Here is a 26,538-nt window from a genome sequence, read left to right as displayed (position 1 = left end):
TTAGGGGGGCCAACTTTATCTTATGCATATATTTACATATAATGAATTAAAAATTTCAAAACTCATGGCCGCCAGCCTCCTTGGCTCCGTCATTGCGTGTAGAGGCAATGGAACTAACACTGCCGTATGTTTTTGAGTTCTACTTTGTTCCATGTCTCTCTCCACAGATCCTACAAAACTGATGAAATGATAAAGTTCAATCTCTTGACTTTACCTCGAGGTCTGGAACTTAACAGGTATTAGGGCAACTTGGGGAGTCAGATTGAGTAAGATTGGTTTGGAAGGCATGGGGATATGGCAGCATATTGGTTCATGGATCAAGAATCCATTCATGGTAGCAACACTTGGACCTTTCCTATTGGAGGAAGCGATATGAGGCTCGTCATTAATGCAAGGTATAATTTCAAAAACCTCCCTTAAGGTTTCTGATTATTTCACTAGCCTCCGTTTAGCTTTCAAAAATTACACTAAACTCCTTCGAAATTTATTATCTCGTAACATCTAGATTCAACTAGCAATTAAAGAAAGAAAATACCATGATTTCACCATTGCCTCTCATCTACTATATTATTGAGTTAATCTAATATTAATTCACATATTAAAGAAAAACACTAGAATTTGCTATTTATGATCAAGGATCAAATCACATATATCATTAAAAAATAGTATATTATTTTATATATTTTACTTAATGTAAGATCCAAATTACTGTTTTTAGTGACAGACCCTTTATGAAACATGATGACAACAAATAAAAAAAAAATCTACAACCAAAACATTATATAGAGCGAACTTTAATACTATAAAAATCTCAACAACTAATATTAATATGTTAACAAGGATATTTATGATGTTAAAATTTGTGACGTGCGCAGGGTATACACATACAATTAGCTCATCCACAATTAAGTTTTACATTTATAATTCCTAAATACCCCACACGCGATTTTTCGCAAGTAAACGAGTTGTTTATTTAGCATAGGGGTATTAGGTGTCGATCCCACAGAGAAGATTTTCAATTACCGATGATTTTCGAACTCCTTTTTTATTTAGACTATCACAAGTACAAGAAATTAACCCTACACTATAAAAGTAATAAAAATACAATAGAAAGCTCTTAGAAGTATGGAATTCCTTACCATTCTTGCAAATGAAATTACCGGTTAAGGGAATGCTATTATCTTGGCTAGTTATGACACAATTTCCTAATGCATGTAAAACCTACTCTCGTGGTGAATCAACTATACTTGTAATTAAGTCATACCTACTCTCGTGATTATGAAATTAACTACAAGTTCATTTCTTATATGAAATTACATGAAACAAACCACTAAAGCCACATAGGTGTACCTTTACTCTCGTAAGTGTACTCCCTAGGTTTATCACTTTCTTGAACTAGTGTTAAACTCCAATTCTTATTGCAAACTTAACACCTTTAGATAATCACAATTAATGGCCGGTTGATCATGATTAGAAAAGCAAAAGTAATAAATAACTTGCTCAAAATAATATCACCAAATAACCAAATAAACACTACTAACAAGATATAGCAAGTTCATCCATAATTCTAAACATAAACTTTAACTAAACATGAAAAACAAGATCCAAACTTGTATTATAGTTAAACATGAACTTAAATACAAAAGAGAAAGTGATAGGAGAGAAGTCACCCTTGTCACATGAGCTCTAACTCTTCATCTTTGCTCTTCAAATCTTCATCTAAATCTAACTACAAATACAAGAAGGAAAAACTATACTAACTATACTATAATACTTTATCTAATGAACTAAGGAAATTCTAGTGAAGATTACAGTTTTGGTAAGTCTCTCTAACCTTCCAAAGTTGTGAAAATGTCCTCCAAAGTTGCTATTTATAGAGGAATTCTACGCAAAAGACAAAGTCTTAAATCATGTTAAGATTCCTCTTGAGCCCATCAAATACTAGATTTGAGTTGTAAAGCTTCTTTTGCAGCTGCCTTGGGCTGTTTCTACCGATATTCTTGCAGGAAAATGGGTCAAAAAACTTGTGTGAAAAAACACAAGTTACAGAGCAAGTTGCAGCCGAAATTGAGGAATACGCAACTTTGGAATACGCGACTTCAAGTCACGAATTTAAGAGTTGTGTTTTCACTTCTGTGAATTTGGCACCGTTTCAACTACTATTTTCTTGATAATGGAGGCCGAACTAACTCTTGTACAAAACATGAAAGTAGTAGCCCTTTAAGTTAGCTTTCCAATGCCTCAAAAAACATTCCATTGGGAGCTCTGTGGACCGAAAGATGACCAAAATATCCTCAATTGGTTAGAGCTCTATTTCAGCCTTTGACAACAGAGTCGCACTTCTGTATTTCGACTTTTTGACTATGAAAATGACTTAACTAGACTTTGATGTTTCATACCAAATGTAGATTTGTCTCTTAGCTTCAAAATGATTCAAGAATCACCTCAATCCGATCATTGTAGCTCAAGCTATTGCCGAAATACCACAATGTGTGAAAGCTGCAAAACTTTTCTTCTTTTATTCTTCATTGCATTTCCTCTCTTGCACTTCATGTCTTCTTTAAACTACTTGAAATCATCAATATTCATCCAAGTATGTTCTCAATTCACTCCATTTGATGATTGAATCATTAAAACTACAAAAACATGAAGTTTTCACCATCAAAATCCATAAAAATGGAATTTTTACACTTAAATTATAAAATACATATTTTCACGAGAATCCTAGTTAATTAGTTATAAAAGTAGATAAACACACCAAAACTAGTTAATAAAATATACTAAAAACACGTAAAATATACACTTATCAGTTTGCTCTCTATAATGTTTCAATTGCAATTTTTTTTAATTATTTGTTATTGATCATATTTGACAATGGATATGTAACAAAAAAGTGTAATTTCAATCATGCTTTAAGTGAAAAATATAGAATAATATACTATTTTTTAATGTTATATGTGATTTGATCTCTAATGAGAGATAGTAAATTTTAGTATTTTTCTTTAATGTGTGGCTTGGTATTAAATTAAGCAAATAATGTAATAGATGAGGGTCAATAGTGGAATAATGTTATGTTCTCCCTCCTAATAGCACCTTTTAATTATTGGTTGGGTCTAAATGTTACAAAATAATTAATTTAAGAAATGTTAGTATAATTTTTGAAATTTAGAGAGAGACCAGTGAAATAGTCAAAAACCTCAAGGGAGGTTTCTGAAATTATCCCTTAATGCATGACATATATGTTCGAATTTGGGGATGGAAGCCCAAAGCCCATGAATAATGTGTATATGAACAAACGTGTCTAGCAAGAGGAAAAGGTGAATAAAAAAGGTATGCGTACTGGGAATTAATGTGACAAATACCAGGGAATAACGTACTGGGGGAACCGGTTAGTAACATGAAAAGCACTTCTGTGCAATTTGGTAAGGACGGCCTCGCAATTATGAAAAGGGTGTGAAAGCTGGACAGAATAGCAGATGAAAAATGTAATTACACTTGAATTGTTAATGAAAACGGAAACAAAACTTAAGGCGTCGGCAAACAATTGCTAAGAAAGAAAAATAACCAGTGGGCATAATAAGACAAACACGCACATATAAATGTATACATATATGTATGTGTACATACTTTTTTTTTATATCCCTATATGTGTGTGGAAAATGAAAAATTATTTGGGTGGCTAATGAATTTTTTGAATTGTTAAAATTTGATCATTTAATTATTAATAATATATTTTTACCCACTGAATTATTAAAAATGTAAATTTTGGATCATTTCGTCTAATTCCATTATTAACTCTGTCAGATCTACAGTTTATGAGACATACTATTAATAATTAGATCTGACAAAATCAATGATGAAATTAGATAAAATTATTCAAAATTCATACTTTTAATAGTTCAATAACAAAAAATATTATATTAATAAGCGCCTTACTAACTTCTTTAAGTGGGTAAGTGGGTTCTTCTTTAATGCCTAGTAAAGGCTTCCCTACTAATTTTTTCGTAGTCCCACATCGATTCTAAGGGTTTTGGGGGTTGGGTAGTTAACTCCCCAAATTTGCCTCAAGAGTTGCCGGCTTTTCGGGTTAAATTTGGGATTAGGTTTAATTAAGTAATTTCAAAAGTCTGATAATAAAAAATAACCGCCTTACTTCTTTATTAGATCGCCATTTTTGGGATGTCATCTGGGTCCCGCATATTTCCTTGTTTGGTACATAGTGGATACATCTACAGTGGGAAGTGATTTCAATGTTTTGGCGTATTTGCTTCCAAGACCCTTTTTCGCCAACTTCATCTTTCTTTATGATATGGCTTCCACTATCCGAATTCAAAATTCGTCCTTAGCCCCACTCCTCCACATTGCTGCGCGCTGCTCGTGCTTCCACGCCCCTTCGCCTCCCACCACAGATTCTTTTTTTTTTGTCGAAATGATAGGAAATTTCATTATCATAAAAACAAGTTACATGTATGAGCAACGGCTCGAGGGAACTGTACAAAAAGTGTTCAAAGAACACTGAGGAAAGTTCGTTCCTCATCCACAATTACGCTTAAAGCGTCTGCACTCAGTTTTCTACTATCTAACATATTTTCTTCCTTTTCCAACCCAAAGAGCACATGCAAAACAGTCTTTTCAGATTCAGAATATCCTCCAGCAATGTAGCCATCTTGCTATCTGATGGTTGTTGCTGTGTTAGTTGTTTCCATAACTTTTTGTTACAAAAGTTGAGTCGTACCTTTCTCCACTGCTGGTGCGTAGCTTTACACAGAGCCAGTTTTAAAGCCAATGCTTCATCTAACATTTTGCTCCCCGGGCTTCTCTCTTTCAATACCCAGTCTGCAATTTTAGTGTTTGCTATTGTTCTTACTGTGACTCCTATTCCAAGGCCATTCTGTTCTTGCTCCTTTGCTGTTGTCACTGCTAAAATTATAGCCCCTTCATTTCCAGTGCTCTGGCTTTGTTGTTCATTTGCAGGGACTGTTTTTTCTGTACTCTTCCTATCTCCCTATTGAAGCTCTATACCTTGTTCCAGCCATTCTTTATGCGCACGGTCTACTATTCTCATTGGTGTTGATCTAGCTGAGCTCTCAAATTCCTTCTTATTCTTATCTTTCCATACCTGCCACAGTATACTTGATGTCAGTCCAATATGATCCCTCCCTTCTGGTATACTCCTTGCTTCTGAAATTCGCAGCCACCATCTCTTGAAATTTCCTTTCTGGTCTGTTGCTCCATCCCATTGAATGGGAGCTGATTTCCATATATCCTTAGCATGGGAACAGTTGAGCAGCAGATGTTCTACAGTTTCTTGTGCCCCACCACAAGTTGAACATATAGGATCACCTATTCCTGTTCGTCTCCACACTGCCTCCCTGACTCGTAAGGCTCCTTGAATACACTTCCAGATGAAGTGTTTGATTTTATGCTTAACATTAAGCCTCCACAGTGTATTCCACATCTGAGTCATTTGTTGGCTTTCCTCTGAGATGCTTGATCCAGCTCCCTCCAATTTGCACCTCCTTTTGCTTCTACCCTTCTCCATCAACATTTTATATCCCGAGTCAATTGTATGCTCCCCTCCGGCTTTTGGTTTCCAGTAGAAGCTATCTTCCCTCCTAGATAGGCTTAGGGGGATATGTAGGATCTTCTCAGCATCTTCTTTGCTGAAGTTGTTGAATATGATATTCTTGTTCCATCTCTGCTGGCATATTAGCTCATCCACCATTTCCAGCTCACAGTTACTTGTTCTGCACATAGCTGGCTTCCCCGTGAGTGTCTCTGGTATCCATTTGTGGTCCCAGATTCTCGTGCTTCTACCATTTCCAATTCTCCTGATCAAGCCTTCATCTAGTAAACCTCTTGCTCCCATTAATCCTTGCCAAATCCATGATGCGTTCTTAGGAGGGGTGCATTGTAAAATGGATTCTTGAGGGAAATATTTAGCCTTTAAGACCTTACTGACAAGAAGGTTTGGCTTAGTTAGGAACCTCCATACCTGCTTACCCAGTAGAGCTTTATTGAAGGCTTCCAAGTCCTTGAATCCAAGGCCACTTGCGTTTTTGTGAGCTACCATTTTGTCCCAAGATATCCAGTGCATTTTATTTCTTCTCTCAGTTTCTCCCCACCAGAAATTAGACATCAAAGTGCTAATGTCTTTGCAAAGTTTCCTTGGCAGCTTGAAGCATGACATTACGTATGTAGGCATGGCCATTGCAACTGCCTTCAACATGACCTCTTTTCCAGCTAAGCTCAAGAATTTATTTTTCCAATTCTGAAGTCTTTTTTTTTATACTTTCTCGTACAAAACCAAAAATCTGATTCTTCGTTCTAGAAATCACCATAGGGAGTCCCAAATACTTCCCTTGCCTTGCTTCCATCATCCCTCCTAAGGTTTGACATATCTCTCCTCTCTGTTCACATTCCATATTTTTGCTGAAGAAAACTGCAGATTTATCAAGGTTAATGAGCTAGCCTGAAGCTGTTTCATAGACTTTTAGAACTTTCATTATCTCAGCCGCCTCTTGCTTGTTAGCTTTACAAAAGATGAGTGAGTCATCTGCGAAGAAAAGATGGGTGAGTAGTGGACCTTGCCTGCTAATTTTCACCCCTGAGATCCCCTTGCTCTCTTTAGCTTTCCTTAGCAGATTGGAAAATTCCTCAGAACATATTAAGAACAGGTACGGAGACAGTGGATCTCCTTGTCGAATGCCCGTTCCTGGTGAAACAAAACCTTTAGCTTTTCCATTACAATTGAAGGAATAATTGACTGTTGTCAAGCAGCTACTTATCCAACCAATCCATGTATCGCAGAAACCCGTTTTTTCCATCATTGCCTGCAGAAAATGCCACTCCACTCTATCATAAGCTTTTGCCATATCTAACTTGATTGCCATGCAGCCATCTTTCCCATATCTTTTGTTCTTTATGTAATGCATGTACTCATGAGCAACAATTACATTATTTAAGATTTGTCTATCTGGGATAAAAGCTGATTGGGTCTTGCTTATGCTTTTGTCCAGGATAGTCTTTAACCTATTAGCCAAAATTTTAGAGATGATTTTGTAGAGCACACTACAAAAACTAATAGGCCTGAAATTCTTGAGGTTGGTGGGGTGCTGGATTTTTGGAATAAGGGATATAATCGTATGGTTAATGGATTTAAGCATGAAGCCTGAGCTGAAAAAGGCTTGGATTGCTAAGATAGTGTCCCTCTTGATGGTACTCCAAAATTTCTGAAAAAATAATAGAGTCATCCCATCTTGACCTGGAGCTTTTTCAGGGTTCATGGAAAAGAGAGCATCTTGAATTTCTTTTTCCTCTACTACTTTAGTCAGGTTTGCATTCATCTCCTGAGTGATGGAGTGTGGAATACCCTCTAGGATTTCAGACATGTCATCTCTCCCTCCACTTCTAAACAACTCTTTAAAGTAAATGAAAATTTCATTCACTATCTCATCCTCATTCTTAGTCCAGGAACCATTACTTCTCTGCAAATTTCTGATTCTATTACACACTCTCCTACCCTTGACATAGGTATGGAAGTACTTGGTGTTCTTATCCCCCTCCCGAAGCCAACTAATTCTAGCTTTTTGTCTCCAAAAGTTTTCTTCCTCCTTGTAGGTAGTGCTCAACTTATCTTTAATTTCAATCAGATTTTTCCTCCTAGTCACAGCCTCTGAATTCCTAGCTTCCTCCAAATCTTTCTTTAGAGCATTGATTTTACTCCTAGAGTTAGCTTGGAAAGAATTTCTCCACTTCAAGAGTTCAATTCTGCAATTCCTAATCTTTCTAGTAACTTTGAACATCTTGGAACCTTGCTCTTCCTTATTCCAGGCTTTCTCAACCACTTGTTGCACACCATCATTTTGAAGCCATCTCTTGTCGAAAAAGAACCTTTTTTTTTCCTATCTGTTGCTAGGACAGTGTCTAGCATAAGCATGAAGTGGTCAGAAGCAAAAGTATCTAAGTGTTGACATTTTACCTTTTCAAAATCTTGGAACCAATTGACACTACAAAGGCACCTATCCAGACGTTGCCTGATTTCACTATCATCATTCCAGTGATTGCTCCACGTCCAAGGTTGACCTTCAAAACCAATATCTATTAAATTATTATGATCAATGAAATCCCTAAAGTCCCTAAAGCTCCTCTCCTCTCTAACTACTCCTTCCCACTTTTCCTCATTAGATAAAATGTCATTGAAGTCCCCAGCTATCAAATACCTCGTTCCCTATAACCTTTTCCTCCTACTGAGCACCCTCCATTGCTCCCTCCTTATCATCTGGTCACAACTGGCATATAAACCTACAAACCACCAAGTAATTTGGGTGTCATTGTCTACAATTTTGGCCTCTATCGTGAAGGCAGTAGTGTTCACTTCTAGAATGTGTGTATTCTTAGTTCAAAACAAAGCCATGCCACCTGCTCTATTCATAGCTTCAATTACTACAGAATTATCAAACCTGAGACCCCTAGCTATCCTATCAAGCACTGGTTTCCTATTCTTAGTCTCACTTAAAAAAAATCAAACTTGGAGAGGAGAGGTTATTCACCTCCCTCAGCTGGGGAACTGTCAAGGGGCTCCCCACTCCTTGACAGTTCCACACCATGACTCTCATTCTCCCTTGGGGGCCCCTTTAAGGAAGGACCCCTCCTCCTCTCCCCTCATATCAGTAGAGTACAGTTCCTCCATAGCTTTAGTTTTATTCCATTGAACTAGCGCAGAGTTGGCATCTTCCATCTCTTCATCCCTAATCAGGCACTTCCTCTTCCCAACCATCATCTGAATATCCCCTCTACCATTTAACTCCCTCAAAGGTTTCCTAGTTCTGGTTGGGGATTTCAACCTCCTAAAAGTCCTCTTGGCTTTCATATCTATCTCTGCCTCCACCCTTTCAGCATAAAGGCTTTCCTGGCAAAGCACAAGAGTTCCTACTGACCCCTCCTTAGACCCCAGTTCATGAATCTAATTTTGGCTCAGTATCTCAACCTCTCTATCCTCCTCCATCGTATCAACCTCCTGGGGATCTTTACCTTCTTCTACAACCTGATGCACCAGAGATAAATCAGAGTTCCTTTCATCTGGGTTCAACCGTTCATCATGACTACCTTGAGGAACAACCTTACTATCTTTTACATAAGTAGATGTGCCTGTATCTTTCACAATCCTATCATCTGCTCTATCCTTTCCTAGCTCCTGATTGCTATCACCTCCATTCACATTGGTCTTGAGGGTTTCCAGTAGACATTTAGCCAATGTAGACCTACCCCGCTCCTGCTCAACTAATTCTCCATTTCGATAAGACCAGTATCTTTTATCACTTAACACTTCAGGCCTATAAGATTTTTTCAGAGGTGAACTTTTATAATTCCCAGCTCTCATCTATGGGCCATATTGGTTTTCTACATTACCTCCTCCTAGGACTCTTCTCTCCTTACAAGATCTCTCACTATGGCCAACTACACCACAATTGTAGCAAAAATCAGGACACCGTTCGTACTTAAAAGCAATCCACTTAAGAACACCTGCAATCTTAACCACTGCGCCTCGAAGAAGAGGTTTAGACAAATCTACCTGAGCTAATATCTTCAAATGCCTACCCTCTTTCCCCCTAGATTGAGGTACTACCACCTCTCTGACATCTTTGAAAACTGATCCAACCTTTCTTCCAACCTCTTTGGAAAGTCAGTGAATTGGCAAATTCCAGAGTTGCACCCAAAGGGGTGCTACTGTAAAGGCATTATAGTCTTCCTCTATCCCTTCTGTCCACTTTTTCAGCACTAACATTTGATTGTCAATCACCCAAGGTCCCCCATTGACAATCTTTTCCTTCTCATCAGCATTTGGGATATTAAATTGAAAAACATTAGGCCCCAGTTCCAACACAGTCATATTCCTCGGATATCCCCATGCCATAGCAACAAAACTTTTAACTCCTGTAAAATTAGTTACTTTTTTTCCTATTACTTTGCCTATGAGACTATCCACGCATGCTCTCACACCATGTTGAAGGTCCTCCACCTCCAAAACAGCTCCTAAGAGCTCATTCCCCTCCAAGGAGAATTTTTGTAGCAGTTCCGAAAGATCTCCCTCCATGGACAGTCAGCCCTCGCTATGTAGGTAAACCCCACTCCACACACAGAGGACGAAGTCAAAAACAAGGTACAAGTAGGCCAAAAACAACAGAAAACAAAGAAACCAAAAGGAAACACTAAAGGATTTTATTGATAAAGACCCAAAACAAACTAGACAAAGTAAAAATTGCTCTGATCACGATTACCTTGAAGAGTACAAAGGAAATATGGGAGCACAGAGCCGCATTATACTTGGCAAAAGCTTACTCAAGTTATGGAGCTTGTGTCGCTTCAGCTACTTCTAACCATGCAAAACGTATCTCAGTGAGTTATTAGTATCAGTTGCATAATTTCCGACAGAGATGATGAATCATCCATCTTAGAGCTACCTATTGATAAAAGAGCGGGATTATGTGTGTTTGAAATAGAGTGTTTGAAAAAGCTTGATCTGTCTGCCTTTTCCCACCAAAAAGGTGAAGAAGCTCCTCACCCAAGAGAGAGCACTTCTACTTAGAGTGAGAAACCCTCTACTTAGTAATAAGACCCCACCACAGATCCAAAGAGATAATTCTGGAGACTAAGCCGTCCATTTATTGCTTGGACACGCGCACCCTCCCCAACATAGTGATGGTCAAGATGTTCCTATCATAAAGCGATCCCATGGATCAATGAGGCTGGCTACATCTACCAGCTATATGCAATGTTTTTAAACTCGGACCGGTCAGTGAATCGGAGAAGAGACCGATTCGCGGTTTGACCGGTCCGATCGATCCAATCAACTGGTTCACCGGTTCACTATTTTTTTTTCATGCAACTCCAGTGCTACAACTAAATTTAAAAGCATAGTTATTGATGCTCCAACATAGTTATTGATAACTTTACTTCTTAAAATGCAATCACCAACATAACTTAAAACTAAATTTAAGTTTAGATAATAATAAAATTCCTAAAATTTATACATGAAATGGAATGATAAACATAACCAAAATATAATATTTCACCACAAGCTTTCATAAATTCATTACAAACATGAATAGATATAGTCCAAATATTCACCAATTATCACAAAAGAACAAAAAAATAAATAAAAGTAATGTTAACATTCCTTCATAATCCTACAAAAAGTCCATAAAAGCGTCCAACTCGTATTCAAGGTAAACAATTTGAATAACAAACTTTCATCACTGGTATCACAAGGCAATAGCACCACCTTCACAACTTCATTAATTTAACCTGAAAAAGTTAAGAGTTTATTAGAAAAATATAAATCTTATTGCTCAAACTAAAAAAAAGGTAAGAAATTTTGAAAAATAAAGATACAACCAAACACAAAAGGAATTAATTGCTATTAAATATCACTAATTAACATATTATATTACCAATTAAGATATCTAATTCAACTAAGTGTCTATCGAACTCATGCATCCTTTGGTAAAAAAATATTGAGCAATTAGCAAAATAAAGGGACGGTCATGTATTATAGGCAACACAAGATAAGAAAGTAAAATAGAATATATTTTTTCTTCAACATCAGCCAAAAAAAAATCCAAGTTGGACTGTCTACAATTTGCATCAGTTAAAAACAAAAAAACAACTCACGAGACTGCTTTTTTCCTTGTATTCCCTCAACAAAGCAAGAAGGGTACAAACTAAAATTAAAAAAACACAAGAAAACAATAACAATTATAAAATGAAATTACCCATAATATAGGTGTCTCTGTTACATTTTATTTTGCTAAATTCAGAATCAATTTGCTAAATTCCAAATGAACCAAAAAATAGAAAAAAAAAAGAATAACATGCAACAAATTTTAGCCCAATTAAAACAAAGAACAACCATAAATTCTCCAAAAAATCAAAGATATATGTAGTTTAGTATTGAATTTGAGTGTATCTTTAAAAGACAAAAATAGACAAAAAAGGGACAAATTCATGTAAAAAAAATGAAAAAAAGAGAAACCAGATTACTAGATTAGCGCTTCTTTAGATTTCCTTCAAATTTTACGTGCGAACAACTCTGCAACTGAGCCGAAGAAATCGTGCAAAAATAGTTCAAACTAGATCAATATTCAATTCACGGCCGAAATGCTAAAAGCAGAAGAGGAAAAAGAAAACAGAATAGAGGAGAATGACTAAATGAGCCGCTGACACTAAGGAACTAAAGCAAAGAAAGAAATAAGAGTCTGATGTGTTTTAGTGCTAGGGTGTTTTTAGTTTTTTACTTAATAAGTTAAATTTTTTTGTCTACACCAAACAAGCTTGTCTGTGGCATAATGGTTAGGAACCTTTGTTGTTATCTCCAGGATCGATGTTCGAGTCTAATTAGCAGCAATCTTGAAACTATTTTTGCAATGTTCACAAAAGTTTCAAAATCGCCGATTTATGGTCTAAGCGGTTTTTCACGATTCGTCCGGGTCATTCGGTTTTTAACGGTTTTTCATTAATCTCCGGCTTTAGCTTCAGACCGGACCGATAGCATGTCCGGTTCGCGGTCCGGTCCGGTTCTGAAAATATTGGCTATATGCAATGATTGTTTCCCTTGCGCTTTGTACTGTTGTCATTTTTCTAGCCACCGTATAATATTATTATACACGTAAAATTTATTTATGCACACGTATTCTATGTGTAAATATAACTTGGTTTGTAAGTGTACACTAAATTTTGGAAGAAACACAACAATTGCATTCAATTGCACAAAAACAAACCACTAGGCCTTGGTCTATCATGGGAACTCAAGTTCTTTTTTGGGATGTTGGTCAAGATTTGAACTCTATCAACATCATTTTCATCAAGGAGTCACACCAATAGCAAAGTTCGAAGTCTATTAACATCACTTTCATCAAGGAGTAGCAGCTGCAACTAGCAGGCACACCATAGGAATAGCAGTAGGAGGCGGCCCCCTACCTCCACCATCCCCTTCTCCGAATGATTTACTCTAGTTAACAAGAGTACCCTTGGGTTGAAAAGGAGAACGATTTCATTTGTCTATGTAGTCTGGTAATTATTGCCATGCCATTCAATTTTTGGATGGGGTTTATTATTACTTTACCCCCTCTTTATACTTACTATTAGTTTATTCCCTAATATTATCTTTTAATCAGTTTATCTCCAAAACTAACGGTCAAAGCACACGGTGTTGCATAATTTGGATAAAATGACATATCTAACCCAAAATGATAGTTGATGATAAAAATGCTCATTTTGTTCCAAAATTGCACTAGGCAGGAAAAAAAAGGCATGTTACATAGGAAAATAAAAGAGGGAAGAAAAAGGAAAAAGAAAGAGTTATCAATTAGAAGGGTTCCCTCTTTGAATTGAAATTCATGTTTCTTTCTCTACTGATGAAGAAAACTTTACAGTGTTTAAAAACCTAGATTTGTTTTATGCTTTCATCTTTGCCCTTTGATGATCAAAGGATGAAGTGATCAACAAATTCAAAGAAAGATATATTTTTTGTCAAAAAATAGAAAGATCTCATTGAAGAAAGACATGGTAAGAATTGATAATTGATGGTACGAAAGAAAGATTAAAAAATAGAAGTACAAAAAAAAGATACATCTCAGAATACCCAAAATGCTCTCTCCATTTTAAGAGAATCCATGAATATTTAAGTGATTTTTTGCTTTAATGTAGTCCAAATTGGATTATTTTGTACAGTGGTCCCATATATTTCGCTTTAGGGGTTTTATGTCTAGGGTTAATAATTTCTTAGAGATACGGGATTTTAATGGATTTGTGTATCCACCCTATGAAGTTCCATATGTTCCATGTAAAAATCCAAGGTTTATATATTTTTTTCTTGTAATAGTGATAATAATAATTTTATATGTGTTATGCAAAGTTTATAGGTCGCTACGTTGACTGAGAAGGTTTTATATACTCCCTTCGTCCCAATTATTCAGTCATATTTGGAGAATCCAACTTTTTAAGAATAGTGATTTGATTGTGATATTTGTGCTTCTCTTTTCAATTTTACCCCTACGAATTCAAATTTTAAATTTGAATGGTAAAATGCATATGAATAGAAAGAATGGTTATATTGAAAAAAAAAAGACTAAAAGGTGTTTTGACTTTTTCAACATGATAAATGTTTTGAAACATCCAAAAATGGAAAGTATGACATTTTCAATGAAATGGATGGAATAGTTTTCTTTATTTAAATAGAGTAGGAGAAGGGAACAAGATAAGGGAAGGGAAAGGTTATTTCAGGTTTTTAATTGTTAAGGCTAGGTTGAAGAAGTATGTAATATGTCTTCTACCTGTTGATCCTTTCAATGTGCTAAAATGATTTGGTTGTTCCAAGGTAGTAATCTTTCAGGTTTTTGATGGCTAATGTTGGTAGAGACGCTAACAATTAGATATTGTCAAGAAGCAAGAAGAGACGTCGTCGTTTAGCTGAAGGAAGGCGTTTTGCAGAAACAGTGTCGTACTACTTATGGGGTTAGTTAGTTAGTTGTACCAAAGCTATAAAAAGGAGCTCGATGATTGGCTGAGGCATCTGACATTTAGACCGTATTCTGTTAATAAAATTCTTTCTCTCTCTTCTCTCATTTCTCCTGAATCTTCTTCTACTTTTCTAATTTCCCTCCTAAATTCCAAACCTGATCAATCAAGGTCCTGACAAATTGGTAATCAGAGCTATCGAGCCTTGGAAATTCCAATGGCAGAAGGAACTCGTCTGAAATCCTTGGAAGAGCATGTCAAGAAACAAGAAGCAAGACTGCAAGATGCCATGAAGGCACTCCATGCTTCTCAACAGCAATTTCGAGCTGAAATTGGTAGCTAAATCAGGGTGGAAATAGAGAATTCCAACATGAAATTAGAGAAACTAGAAGCATCGATGACTGGACCGGAGCAGAAATTCAATTCCTTCTTGCAGATGATGATGAACAAAGAAAAGAGTTGTGTGGAGGAAGCAAGGGAAAGACCACTACTACCAACACCACCGCCTCAACAAAGGCTCAACAAGGAAGGTGAGAGCAGTGGAGGCTTCATCAGAAGGGAAGAAGGTAGGATCTATGTACCTAATCCTCTAAAACTAGAGCTACCACTTTTCTATGAGGAAAATCCACAGGAATGGCTAAGAAAATATAATAAATACTTTTTGAATTATCAAGTTCCTGAGAACCAGTAGGTCAATGTAATCGAAATGTTTTTAGAACGAAAGGCAGATAGGTGGTTTCAAGGACTTAAAATGGAAAGAACAAGCCTAAGTTGGAAAGAATTTGAGAAGTCATTGTGCAAGAGGTTTTGTAATAAAATTTACAGAGATATAGTGGAGGAATTTAACAAGATTCAATAGATTGGGAGTGTTGAAGACTATCAGGAAAAATTTGAGGAACTCAAGCCACTAATGCTGATGAAAAATCCCCAACTGGATGAAGGATACTTTGTGTCAAGCTTTATTAGCGGACTTAAAGAAGAGATTAAGCCAATGATCAGGATGCTAAAACCTACAGAATTGTCTGCTGCCCATGAGATGGCTCAATTACAGGAATACTCCCTACAGTTGCAAAACAAGCAAGAAAAGGAAATGCAGAAGAGTTCAATTGAAAACAGGTTTGGGATGTGGAAAAGTTAGTCTCCAAACACAACCGTAGGGAATTTGTATAGGATTCCCCCTGTTAACCACTACAAGCACTCCAGTGCAAGGAAGACCGTTCCAGATAACAGCTCCACCAGAAAGATTTTAGCATAGGAAATACAGTTGTGTTTTAAGTGTGGGAAGAAATATGGGGCAGGATATCAGTGTAAAATAGGACATTTAAACTTCTTCCTTGGAGAAGAAGAAGAGGAGTCAGAGTTTGAGGATGCAGTTGAGGAACAAGATGAGCACATGGGGAGGAACTGTCATGGAAATGTCACTACATACATTGTCAGAATCTCTCAAAAGAAAAACCATTACAATCACAGGACGTTTGAATGGAGAGGAAATGTTGATTCTAGTGGATATAGGTAGTTCTGACAGTTACATTGACAGTGTGCTAGCTGTTGCATTAGATATACCTTACAGAATGGTTTCACCTTTCTCTGTCGTTGTAGGAAATGAAGCTTGTGCAACCAGCAAGGCTATTTGTCCCAGGGTCAGGTGGGAGGTCAATCAGCACAAGTTTGGTTTTGATTTGAAGGTAATGGAATTGAGTGGATGGCACATTGTGTTGGGAGTCGATTGGATGACTCATTTTAGCCCCATCACTTTTGATTTCCACAACCTCAGGATCTCTATAGAATACCAAGGAGAAATGGTTCATCTATAGGGGAGTTTTGAAAATTGCGAGTTGGATTTAATTAGGGGCAAGGATTTGAGGCACTTCATAGAGTACAAGAAAATGTGCTTTGCTATGAGAACCATAGAGACAGAATTAGCCTCAACAAATGCCTCGGCAATGACAGAAGGAGACCAGCAGCCTCAAGAGATTAGAGACTTACTAGAAAAATTTTCAGTTGTTTTCCAACAGCCTGTAACTTTACCACTTGTCAAAACATGTGACCATGAGATTCCATTGAAACCAGAGGCTCAACCCTTCAAGTTAAAACCTTACAGATACCCCCATTCCCAGAAAGATGAGATTGAAAAGCAAGTTACAGAAATGTTACATCAGGGGATTGTGAGACACAGCAACAGTCCATTTGCATTACCAGTCCTGTTGGTCAAAAAAAAAGGAGGGGACTTGGAGGTCTTGTGTTGACTACAGGAAGCTGAATAAGATCACCATCAAGGATTGTTATCCCATTCCAAATGTGGACGAGCTGCTGAATGAGCCAGCTGGATCCATATTTAAGCCTAAATTGCATCTAATAGCAAGATATCACCAAATAAGCGTTAAACCTCAGGATGCGCACAAAACAGCATTTCAGACTCATTGTGGCCATTATGAGTTTTTAGTCATGCCTTTTGGGTTGACTAATGCTCCTGCAACCTTCCAGTCTTTGATGAATCAAGTTTTCCAACCATATTTGAGAAAGTTTGTTTTAGTCTTCTTTGATGATATTCTGATCTACATTAAAACATGGGAACTACACATGCAACACCTGAGGCTAGTACTGACTGTACTTAGGGAGAATCAGTTGTTTGCTAAAAGATCCAAGTGCTCATTTGCACAAACTAAACTGGATTACTTGGGCACACCATCTCAGAAGTGGGGATTAGTATGGATTCTTCCAAGATTGACAGTATTTTGACCTGGCCAACACCCAAATCAGTGAAGGACTTGAGAGGGTTTCTGGGGCTAACAGGTTACTACAGAAGGTTTATTAAGAATTATGGGATTCTATGTAAACCATTGACAGATCTGCTAAGGAAAGATTCATTTGTTTGGACTGACACAGCTCGGCAAGCATTTGATCAACTTAAAAAGGTTATGACCTCAGCTCCAATACTTAAACTACCTGACTTTAAGCAACCATTTGTGGTGGAAACTGATGCGAGTGGAGGGGGAATTGGGGCTATACTCATGCAAGAAGATCACCCCATAGCATTTCTTAGCAAATCATTAAGTCCAAGGAACTTAGGGTTGTCTGCCTATGAAAAGGAACTACTGGCATTGGTGATGGCAGTGACAAAATAGAGGCATTACCTAGTAGGCTATCATTTTATCATAAGGACTGACCATTAGTCTTTAAAATACCTGCTAGACCAGAAGCTAACAATAGCAATACAGCAAAAGTTGTTAACTAAACTATTGGGGCTGGATTATGAGATTCAGTACAAATGAGGCAGTGAGAACTTGGTAGCTGATACCCTGTCAAGAAGAGCTGTAGAGGAAAATGTAAAGGAACATAGGACAGGAACCTATTTGGCTATAACTTCTGCTAAACCAGTTTGGATGACAGAATTGACCAAGAGCTATTAACAAGATTCACAATGTCAAGAGTTGATTGCTAAGATTCTTCTGGAACCTGAGTATCCAGATCAGTATCAACTCAGTGATGGTATTCTCAGATATAAGGGAAAGCTCTACGTAGGCTCAAGCAATGGAGTCGGGGAACAAATAATGGAAGCCTTGCATTCCTCTTCTATTAGAGGTCATTCAGGACAAAGGGTGAGTTGGCACAGAATCAGCAGTATATTCTATTGGCCTGATTTGAAGCAGGATGTTAGGAGCTTTGTACAGGCCTGCGATAATTGCCAAAGGAATAAATCAGAACATATTCAGCACCCTGGGCTTCTGTAGCCCCTACCTATACCTAGCCAGGCATGGACACATATCTCTATGGACTTCATAGAGAAACTTCCAACTTCACAAAACTTTGACACCATCCTGGTAGCAGTGGATCGACTCACCAAGTATAGTCACTTCCTATTACTTACTCATCCTTTTTCAGCTAAACAAGTGGCACAAGTTTTCCTGGACTAGGTGTATAAACTTCATGGCCTGCCTGAGACTATAGTCACAGATAGGGACAAAATCTTTACTAGCAATTTCTGGAAAGAGTTATTTCGATTGATTGGGGTAAGTTTATGCTATAGTTCTGCTTACCATCCAGAAACAGATGGTCAGAATGAAATATTTAATCAGTGTGTAGAGGCATATCTGAGGTGCATGACTGGAGAGTTCCCAAATTAGTGGAGCAAGTGGCTTTCCTTAGCTGAGTGGTGGTACAATTCAGTGTACCATTCAAGCCTGAGTGTAACTCCTTTCGAATCTCTCTATGGCTATAAGGCCTTACCCTTACCAATGGTCCCTACTGTGATTCTATAATTCCTGCAGCAACTCAAGCACTCCAAGAAAGGATAAGGATTTCAACCAGTATCAAGGAACATCTACTGAAGGCTCAGCAGAGAACGAAGTATTTTGTAGATAGGCATAGGACTAAGAGGAGTTTCGAAGTGAGAGACTTGGTGTTCCTCAAGCTGCAACCATGTAGACAGCAAACCATAGCTATTAGAAGGAACCTTAAGCTCGCAGCAAAGTTCTATGGCCCTTTTGAAGTTGAAGAGAAGATAGGTGAGGTTGCTTATAAGCTCAAATTGCCTCCTACAGCAAGGATACATCCAATGTTTCACATGTTCCTATTGAAAAAGAGGATTGGATCACCACAGCAAGCCTCCACTACTCTGCCAGAATTTGATTTGCAGGACCAGTGTCCCTTAATGCCAGAAATGCTTTGAAAGCGAAGAGCTATTCCGAGGAAGGGAATACCAGTGGTGCAGTACCTGATCAAGTGGCAGCAGTTGGAGTATGATGAAGCATCCTGGGAGGACATGGATTTCATAGAGCAACAATTTAATGAATTTGAGACTTGCAGACAAGTTTAAATTGAAGGGGGAGGAAATGTCAAGAAGCAAGAAGAGACGTCGCCGTTTAGCTAAAGGAAGGCGTCTTGCAGAAACGGTGTGGTACTACTTATGGGATTAGTTAGTTAGTTGTACCAAAGCTATAAAAAGGAGCTCGATGATTGGCTGAGGCTTTGACATGTATAACCGAATTATGTTAATAAAATTCTTTCTTTCTCTTCTCTCATTTCTCTTGAATCTTCTTCTACTTTTCTAATTTCGCTCCCAAATTCCAAATCTGATCAATCAAGGTCCTGACAGATGTATGCACTCACTATGGCACTAGTAGAGTCTGCATGCGAAGGTAGCTGGAGCTGGTTCCTTGACCTATTGATTAATCATATTGGATTACCATGTGAAAGGGGTTGGGTTTTCATCTCTGATAGACAAAAGGCTAGTCCACTATTATTTTGGTTTAGTTGATAACTTTTTTTCCTATTTATTTTACACGTGGTGCTAATTATATATTTTATTTTTACAGGGATTGATTGAGATAATTGAGAATAGATTTCCTGGAATTGAGCATAGATATTGTGTCATGCGTATGCACGCTAATTTTAAGCTATGATTCAAAGATAAACAATTAAGGAACACCATGTGGGCTACTGCTGTTCCAGCATCCCTATGGGCAAGACACACTTTTTCCAGTTGAACCAAGTGTGATCTTCTAACTAACAACACACGCAAGAGCTTCAATCAATATGTTAAGGAGGCAAGTAAGAACCTATTTTGGCCATGTTCGAGAATATTAGAAAACAAATTATGTGTAGGTATCATGAGAAATTACAACGGATCAAAGGTGTCAAGTCCAAAATCTGGCCAAGAACAGTTGAAAAAATAGAGAACCACAAGACTAGGTGCCATTTTTTGAAAGTTGGGAATGATGAAGTGGGACATGGGAATGAGCAAATGGAAAACATTTTTTTAGCCTACCCATATCCTTTCTCTTGTCAAGCATATTCCCCTTCCAATTACTCCGCGGCCCCAACGGATGCTTTGACTGAGCCTTGTTTCTAGAAACAACCAAAGTGAAGACGGACGCACTTAACTCACCTAAGTAGTACTACTACCAATAAAAGCCTATTTCTTTATGAGGCAAATCCACGAGCCAGCGATACGTGCGTTCAATATCCAAAAGAAGATTCCATCAATTAACAATTTACAACAACCGAGGCTGCAGCAGGAAATAAGAAGAAGAAGAAGAAGGCGAAGAAGTCTGTTGAGACCTAAAAGATCTACATCGGACATCGGAATCATCCGCAATGTCATGGGAATCATAGACGGCTTTATTAATGATATTTTTGAGAAGTTGGCTCATGAAGATTCCAGGCTGGCCAGGTACAAGAAGAATCCGATTATTAATTCCCCGGAGATTCAGACAGCTATGACGCTTGGACGACAATGGTGATTAATTTTCTCCATTGTCTCTTAACATATGACATTTCAAAAATTTTTTTCTAATAGTTTGCAAAAAGGATTTACCAATTTGGAAAAAAATAAAAAAATAGTGTCTAGTATAAGAAGTTCCAAATGATTTTTTTGACACTTACAAACAAGTTTAGACAGGTCTAGAAAATTTTCATATTATAAACTTGTAGTTAGAGAAGTCAAGAAATTAAGAGAAGAAATAAGAAATAAAGAAAATAAGAATTAAAAAATTAAGGGAGTTGTGAATGATTTAAGAAAAAAGAATAAAAAAAGGTTTAATATTGTTTCAAGAGAAAAGGAATTTAAAAAAATATCAAGACAAATGTTATGAGCAAAAAAGAGAAGAAAGAAACAAGGTTTCAGGGTATTTTCGTCCTAAAAATTAGCAATGATACGAAAACAAAAGTCATATGGCCAACTTTTTAGTCAATTTGCTGAGTTGGCTAACAGAAACGGGTAAGCTAACTAAAAGATAACATTAAAGAATAAATTAATAGTTGCTATAAAAGCTGGGGATAAAGTAATAATAACCCCTTTTCGATGCTTAATTAGTATATTAAGCATCACGTGCTTAACAAAAGTGCTTTTATGAAGTGGTATTTGTTGTCACTCAAACAAAAGTGCTTAACTTGAATTTTGGCTAGTCTTGTCTAAAGCAATTATTTCGTGAGCATGTGCTTGGCGACGGTTCTGGCGGATGAGGCTGTTTCTTGGCTTTGATTAGTATATTAATCACCATGTGGAATCTTGGCTTGAATTGTCATCCACAGCGACCATTGGCTGGCAATTGGTATTTGTTGACACTCAAACTAAAGTGCTTAACTTGAATTTGGGCTAATTTTTTATAAAGCAATCATTTCGTGAGTCATGTGCTTGGCGACGGTTTAGCCGGATGAGGGGCTCCAGCAGTTGCTCGGCGTGCGACCGCAGGGTGCAATGAAAGGTCAGATTTGGTTGACCAAATCTCAACCTTTCGATCCAAAAGTTCAAAAAAATAAATATATTTTAAAATTTTGAATTAAACAATTCAGATCTGACTGAATTCAGGACAAAATTATTTCTTGAAGATTGCAGCCAGCAAACCTATGAAGAAAATTTGATTCTTTTATTAAAGTAAAGATTGATATCGGCCTCAATTACTTCCCCACTCCATGGCTGCAGCGGTGGAGCTAGGATTCAGAGGTTAGGAGGCAAAAGATTTGGCTAAGTACATGTTAATAAGGATGACAAAAGAATAATTTTAATTGTCAGTGATGTTAACTAAGAAATCTTTCAAATTCTCTTTTCCTTTGGTGATTTTTAAATTTTCGATAGGATAAATATAAAAGTTTTGTTTATGTTAGGGGCAATGTAGAGAATGAACAAAATTGAAAAAGATTTTTTTTTTGGGCGGAGGGGGGTGGGAAGAGATGGGGGCAATGTAAAAAGGGAGTTTTAGAAAATTTGAGGGGTGAAAATGATAAACAATCTTTGTTTGATCACTTTCAATATGTATAGATCCAATCCACATTTTGAGAAACTCAATGTTTTAACCAGGTCCGTCTAAACATTATTATTCATTTATTCTTTGTTAAAACGAGGAAAAAAAATATCATTATTAGAGAGACATGAAACTTGGAGCCTCAGTATTTTTCAAAAAGGAATGAAGTTTGTGAATATTTTAGTATGAATTTTATTATTTGTGAATATCTTTTCATTCTTTCTTCTTTCTTTGTTTGGTACAATCGACCAAAAAAATGTTGATTGTTGACAATTGGAGTGAGATAGAATGAGGGAAATGAAAACTGGATCCTCGAATCGAAGAGATCTTTTAGAATTAATAAAATAAAGATATTTGTAAAGCTTCAAAAAAAAAATGTTTGATTGGGCTTTTGGATTTGTATTTTGACAAATCTCAAGTAACTATTTGAGGTATTTCAATTCATGTTCCAGCTTGGGGGCGGATTTAAGGTGGGGGCATGGGCCCCTACTGTCCCCCTTAAATTTCTATAATACTTATACAATTTTGACATATAATTTTAAGTGTGCCCCCAGAGTTTTTTTAGGAAGATGTGAAAGAATGGGTCACAAAATTTAGTTTAGTTGCTTATATTGAGAAAAATATACTTCATGAAATTCAAAATGAGAAAGTTGTAAACCATTATCAAAATATGAAAACTCATCGTGAGCAATTGTAAATAGTTTAGTTTGTTTTTAAAATAAAATTATTATTACATTAATAATTTTGAGTTCGTCTTTTTATGTTTTTCATGATTTTTTATGGAATATACGTATTATTTGTACTTGTTGGTGAATTTTTTTTTTTTTGCTTAAAAAACTAGAAAAATAGTAGATAAAAAATTTTAGTGTTATTTTTGCCCCCACTAAGATTTTTTTCTGGCTGCGCCACTGAGTTCCAGCCCCCAACCCCAACGCGCAGGTAATAGTTTTTGGTCCTCTCGCATGACGCGTGAAGATACGTAGGTTGGTCGATAAATTTTTGTGAGATAATACTAACTTCTTTTCTGCTATTGCTTTAGCTTGTCAAACACCCAACAAGATGCATTTTCATCTGTTGCTACTTCATTTTGCTGTTATATAGAGTTTTCCACAAGAGTATGGTTGCAAAAGAGGCGTTAGAAGCTGCTTCAGAAAGAGGCGTTGGTTGCTAGTTTCCAAAATACAAATAGTAACCTAGCCTTTGCCATCAGTTTCAAATACACCCCCAAAACTTTCATTCTTGTTATATACCTAAGTATTGTTCACTATAAATCAGGGATAATTTTAGGAACCTCCCTTGAGATTTCTAACTATTTTATTGGCCTCTCTTCAAATTTTGAAAATTATACTAATTTTTCTTGAAGTTTATTATCTTGTAACATCTAAGTTTAACCAACAATAAAAAAGTCATATTAGAAGAGAAAAAATAATATGATTCCATCATTACCCCTCATCTACTAAATTGTTTAATTAATCTAATACCAACCCAAATATTAAAAAAAAAACACAAGAATTTGATATTTATTATCAATGATGAAAAACATATGACATAAAAAATAGTATATCATTCTATATATTTCACTTAATATAAGATTCAAATTACTCTTTTCAGTTACAAATCCATTATCAAACATGATTAATAACAAATAATCAAAAAAATTTGTAACCAAAATCTTACAAAGAACGAACTTTAATACAATAAAAATCTCAGGAACCAACCTTAATATGCTGATAAGAATATTCATGATATTAAGGTTTGTTCTCTGTAATATTTTGGTTGCAAATTTTTTGATTATTGGTTGTTGATCATGTTTGACATAGGTATGTAATTGAAAAGAGTAATTTAAATCTTATATTAAGTGAAAAAGGTAAACTGATATACTATTTTGAAAAGGATAAAATGATATGCAAAACACATCATGTTTCGTATGTAAGTCTCTCATGCTATGAAAAGTTTTTATGTTTCCAACTTTTGTTTGTCTTAAAATTGTTGTCACTTACGGTGGGAAATGTGAATTTACCTAATGCACCAAATGCTATTTAAAAACTTACATAATCCACAAACTCATAGCAGCACCTGCAAACACCAAATACTACATCGCTTTTAAAGGAACAAAACTCGGATTATATATCACATTTCCAAAATGTCAAAATTACTGAAACAAAGGAGGTAGCCAAAGGCGATGATACATCCAAAACTAAAAACAAATTTGATTCTGAAATTAGAAGTTGAGACGAAATGAAAACTTAATATGCAAATTCAGCATGCCGCTTTGGGCACCCCGAGAACTAAACCAAATTTTTGAGCCCTTCAAACTGGATTAGATTTTTACTGACTGAAGTTGCTGGATCATTAACTTTAACTTCTTGAACCATGCTTGGAAGTTGGGAGATAAACTCTGTCAAGTCATTCAAGGACTCGTAAGAAGAACCACCTTTCTGCAAACCAGCTTCTAGTTTATCTTTCATCACTGACATTCTTTGCCTCATTTCTTTGCCTTCTGCATCAACCATTAGTCGTCTTATAGATATCTCAATGCTCCCTCTATCCAGCACATTCTCAATTTCCAGGCCTACCTTCCATTCACTAGTCAAGTATCTTGCATTTGATAATTGGTCTGCAAAATGTGGTCTGCAAATCATTGGAACGCCTTCGCAGATGCTTTCTATCGTTGAATTCCAGCCACAGTGGCTCCAAAATCCCCCCACAGCGTTATGTGCCAAAACTTTTTTCTGAGGTGCCCATTTGACTATTAGGCCTCTTTCTCCTAGTAATGCTTTGACGGCTTCAGGAAAGTGATCTTCCAACTGAGATCCATCTATAGAATCTGATCTAAGAACCCATATAAATGGAATGCCACTGTTTGCCAGTCCCCAAGCTGTTTCTGTTAGCTCTTGTTCGTTTACGCATGCTATACTGCCGAAGCTTATATAGAGCACTGAATTTGGAGGTTGCTTTTCGAGCCAAGCAATGCAACTTTGGTCCTCTTCCAGGAAGCTTGTAGATGTGGCTGCCGCTCCCAACTTGTGGAGAGGCGCAATTGGGAAGCATGGAACTTTGTAACATTGCTGAAGCTGTGATAAGGTTGAATGCTCAAGACAATCTGTTGTATTCAAAATGATGGCCACAGAAGAGCGTATATTGACTGAAGAAGCGAAGAAATCCATAATCCATTCGGGTATTTCATTAGTAATTGGATAGGGTAAATCCTTAAACCTCAAAGGATGGAGCTCTGGTACAGGTTCCTGCAGCCTGGACCCTGTGAATCGCAATATTTCAATTTTTTGCCGCCAGAAGTTCAGATAATGACTAACTTATAGCTTTAAGGACTTAAATCTTTCATGTAAAGATTTCTTTTTTTTTTTTTAAATGAGATATTAAACCATTAGTTTGCAATTTACCTGGAAAAGGAATACGATTTTCTGCTTCAAGTTGACAGAAGTAGCGAAAAGCTAGCATGTAAACAGCCATATCAGGCCTTAAAATTATGCCTGGAATCTTTAGATGAGTAGCAACCGAATCAACAAAGCACAAGTGGGAATCATATATTATACAAGAAACCTGGTAGCCCTGCAGCTTCTGATCTTCCATGAGTTGAACCATGTAGTCCTCCAGAGGTGCTCTGCAGTTGCTGTTGATAGCTAATATGAGTTCCACTAAATTGTTGCTAGAGGCCTGATAACCAGATAAATTGTCCGACAAGGGGTGAAAGATGAATTCAGGATGGTTCAGAGGATTGGGAGGTCTGAATTCGGAGTGTGCAACTACGATGGAGAACCCTTTGGAGTAAAGAATATTCCCCAGCTGAAGCATTGGAGTTATATGCCCCTGAAGGGGCAATGGAACTAACACTACTGTATGTTTTTGAGTTCTGCTTTGTTCCATATCTCTCTCCACAGATCCTACAAAACTGATGAAATGATAAAATTCAATCTCTTGACTTTACCTCGATGTCCGGAACTTAACAGGTATTATGGCACCTTGGGGAGTTAGAATTAAGATTGGTTTGGCTTATGGCAGAAAGCAGCATATTGGTTCATGGATCTAGGAAGCGATATGAGAGCTCGTCATTATATGGAGATGGAAGCCCGAAGGGCATGAATAATGTGTACATGAACAAAACATAAGGCGTCGGCAAACAATTGCAAAGAAAGAAAATTAACCAGTTGAAATACTAAGACAAATACGCATATAAATGTAGACATATATGTGTGTGTACATACTTTTTTTATGTCCCCATCTGTGTGTGGATATTGAAAAGTTATTTGGACAACTATTG

General features: G+C 36.8%; 2 protein-coding genes across 2 annotated transcripts; one reads left to right on the top strand and one right to left on the bottom strand.

Moving 5' to 3' along the window:
• Positions 1-17,225: 17,225 nt before the first annotated feature.
• Positions 17,226-19,186, top strand: LOC140016548 (uncharacterized). The gene is made up of 4 exons (XM_072070090.1): positions 17,226-17,621; positions 17,961-18,116; positions 18,432-18,570; positions 18,786-19,186. Exons 1-4 carry the CDS (start codon positions 17,226-17,228, stop codon positions 19,184-19,186), a joined length of 1,092 nt encoding a protein of 363 aa, XP_071926191.1.
• A 5,234-nt stretch (positions 19,187-24,420) lies between these two features.
• On the bottom strand, positions 24,421-26,326 carry LOC113716023 (UDP-glucose iridoid glucosyltransferase-like). The gene is made up of 2 exons (XM_027240324.2): positions 25,661-26,326; positions 24,421-25,518 (listed from the first exon to the last, which is right to left on the bottom strand). The coding sequence occupies exons 1-2, from the start codon at positions 26,142-26,144 to the stop codon at positions 24,548-24,550; spliced, it is 1,455 nt and encodes a 484-aa protein (XP_027096125.2). The 5' UTR covers positions 26,145-26,326; the 3' UTR covers positions 24,421-24,547.
• Between the last annotated feature and the right edge of the window lie 212 nt (positions 26,327-26,538).

Source organism: Coffea arabica, chromosome 11c, assembly GCF_036785885.1.
Source record: "Coffea arabica cultivar ET-39 chromosome 11c, Coffea Arabica ET-39 HiFi, whole genome shotgun sequence".
Classification (NCBI taxonomy): domain Eukaryota; kingdom Viridiplantae; phylum Streptophyta; class Magnoliopsida; order Gentianales; family Rubiaceae; genus Coffea; species Coffea arabica.
This window is presented reverse-complemented; position numbering and strand designations above follow the sequence as displayed.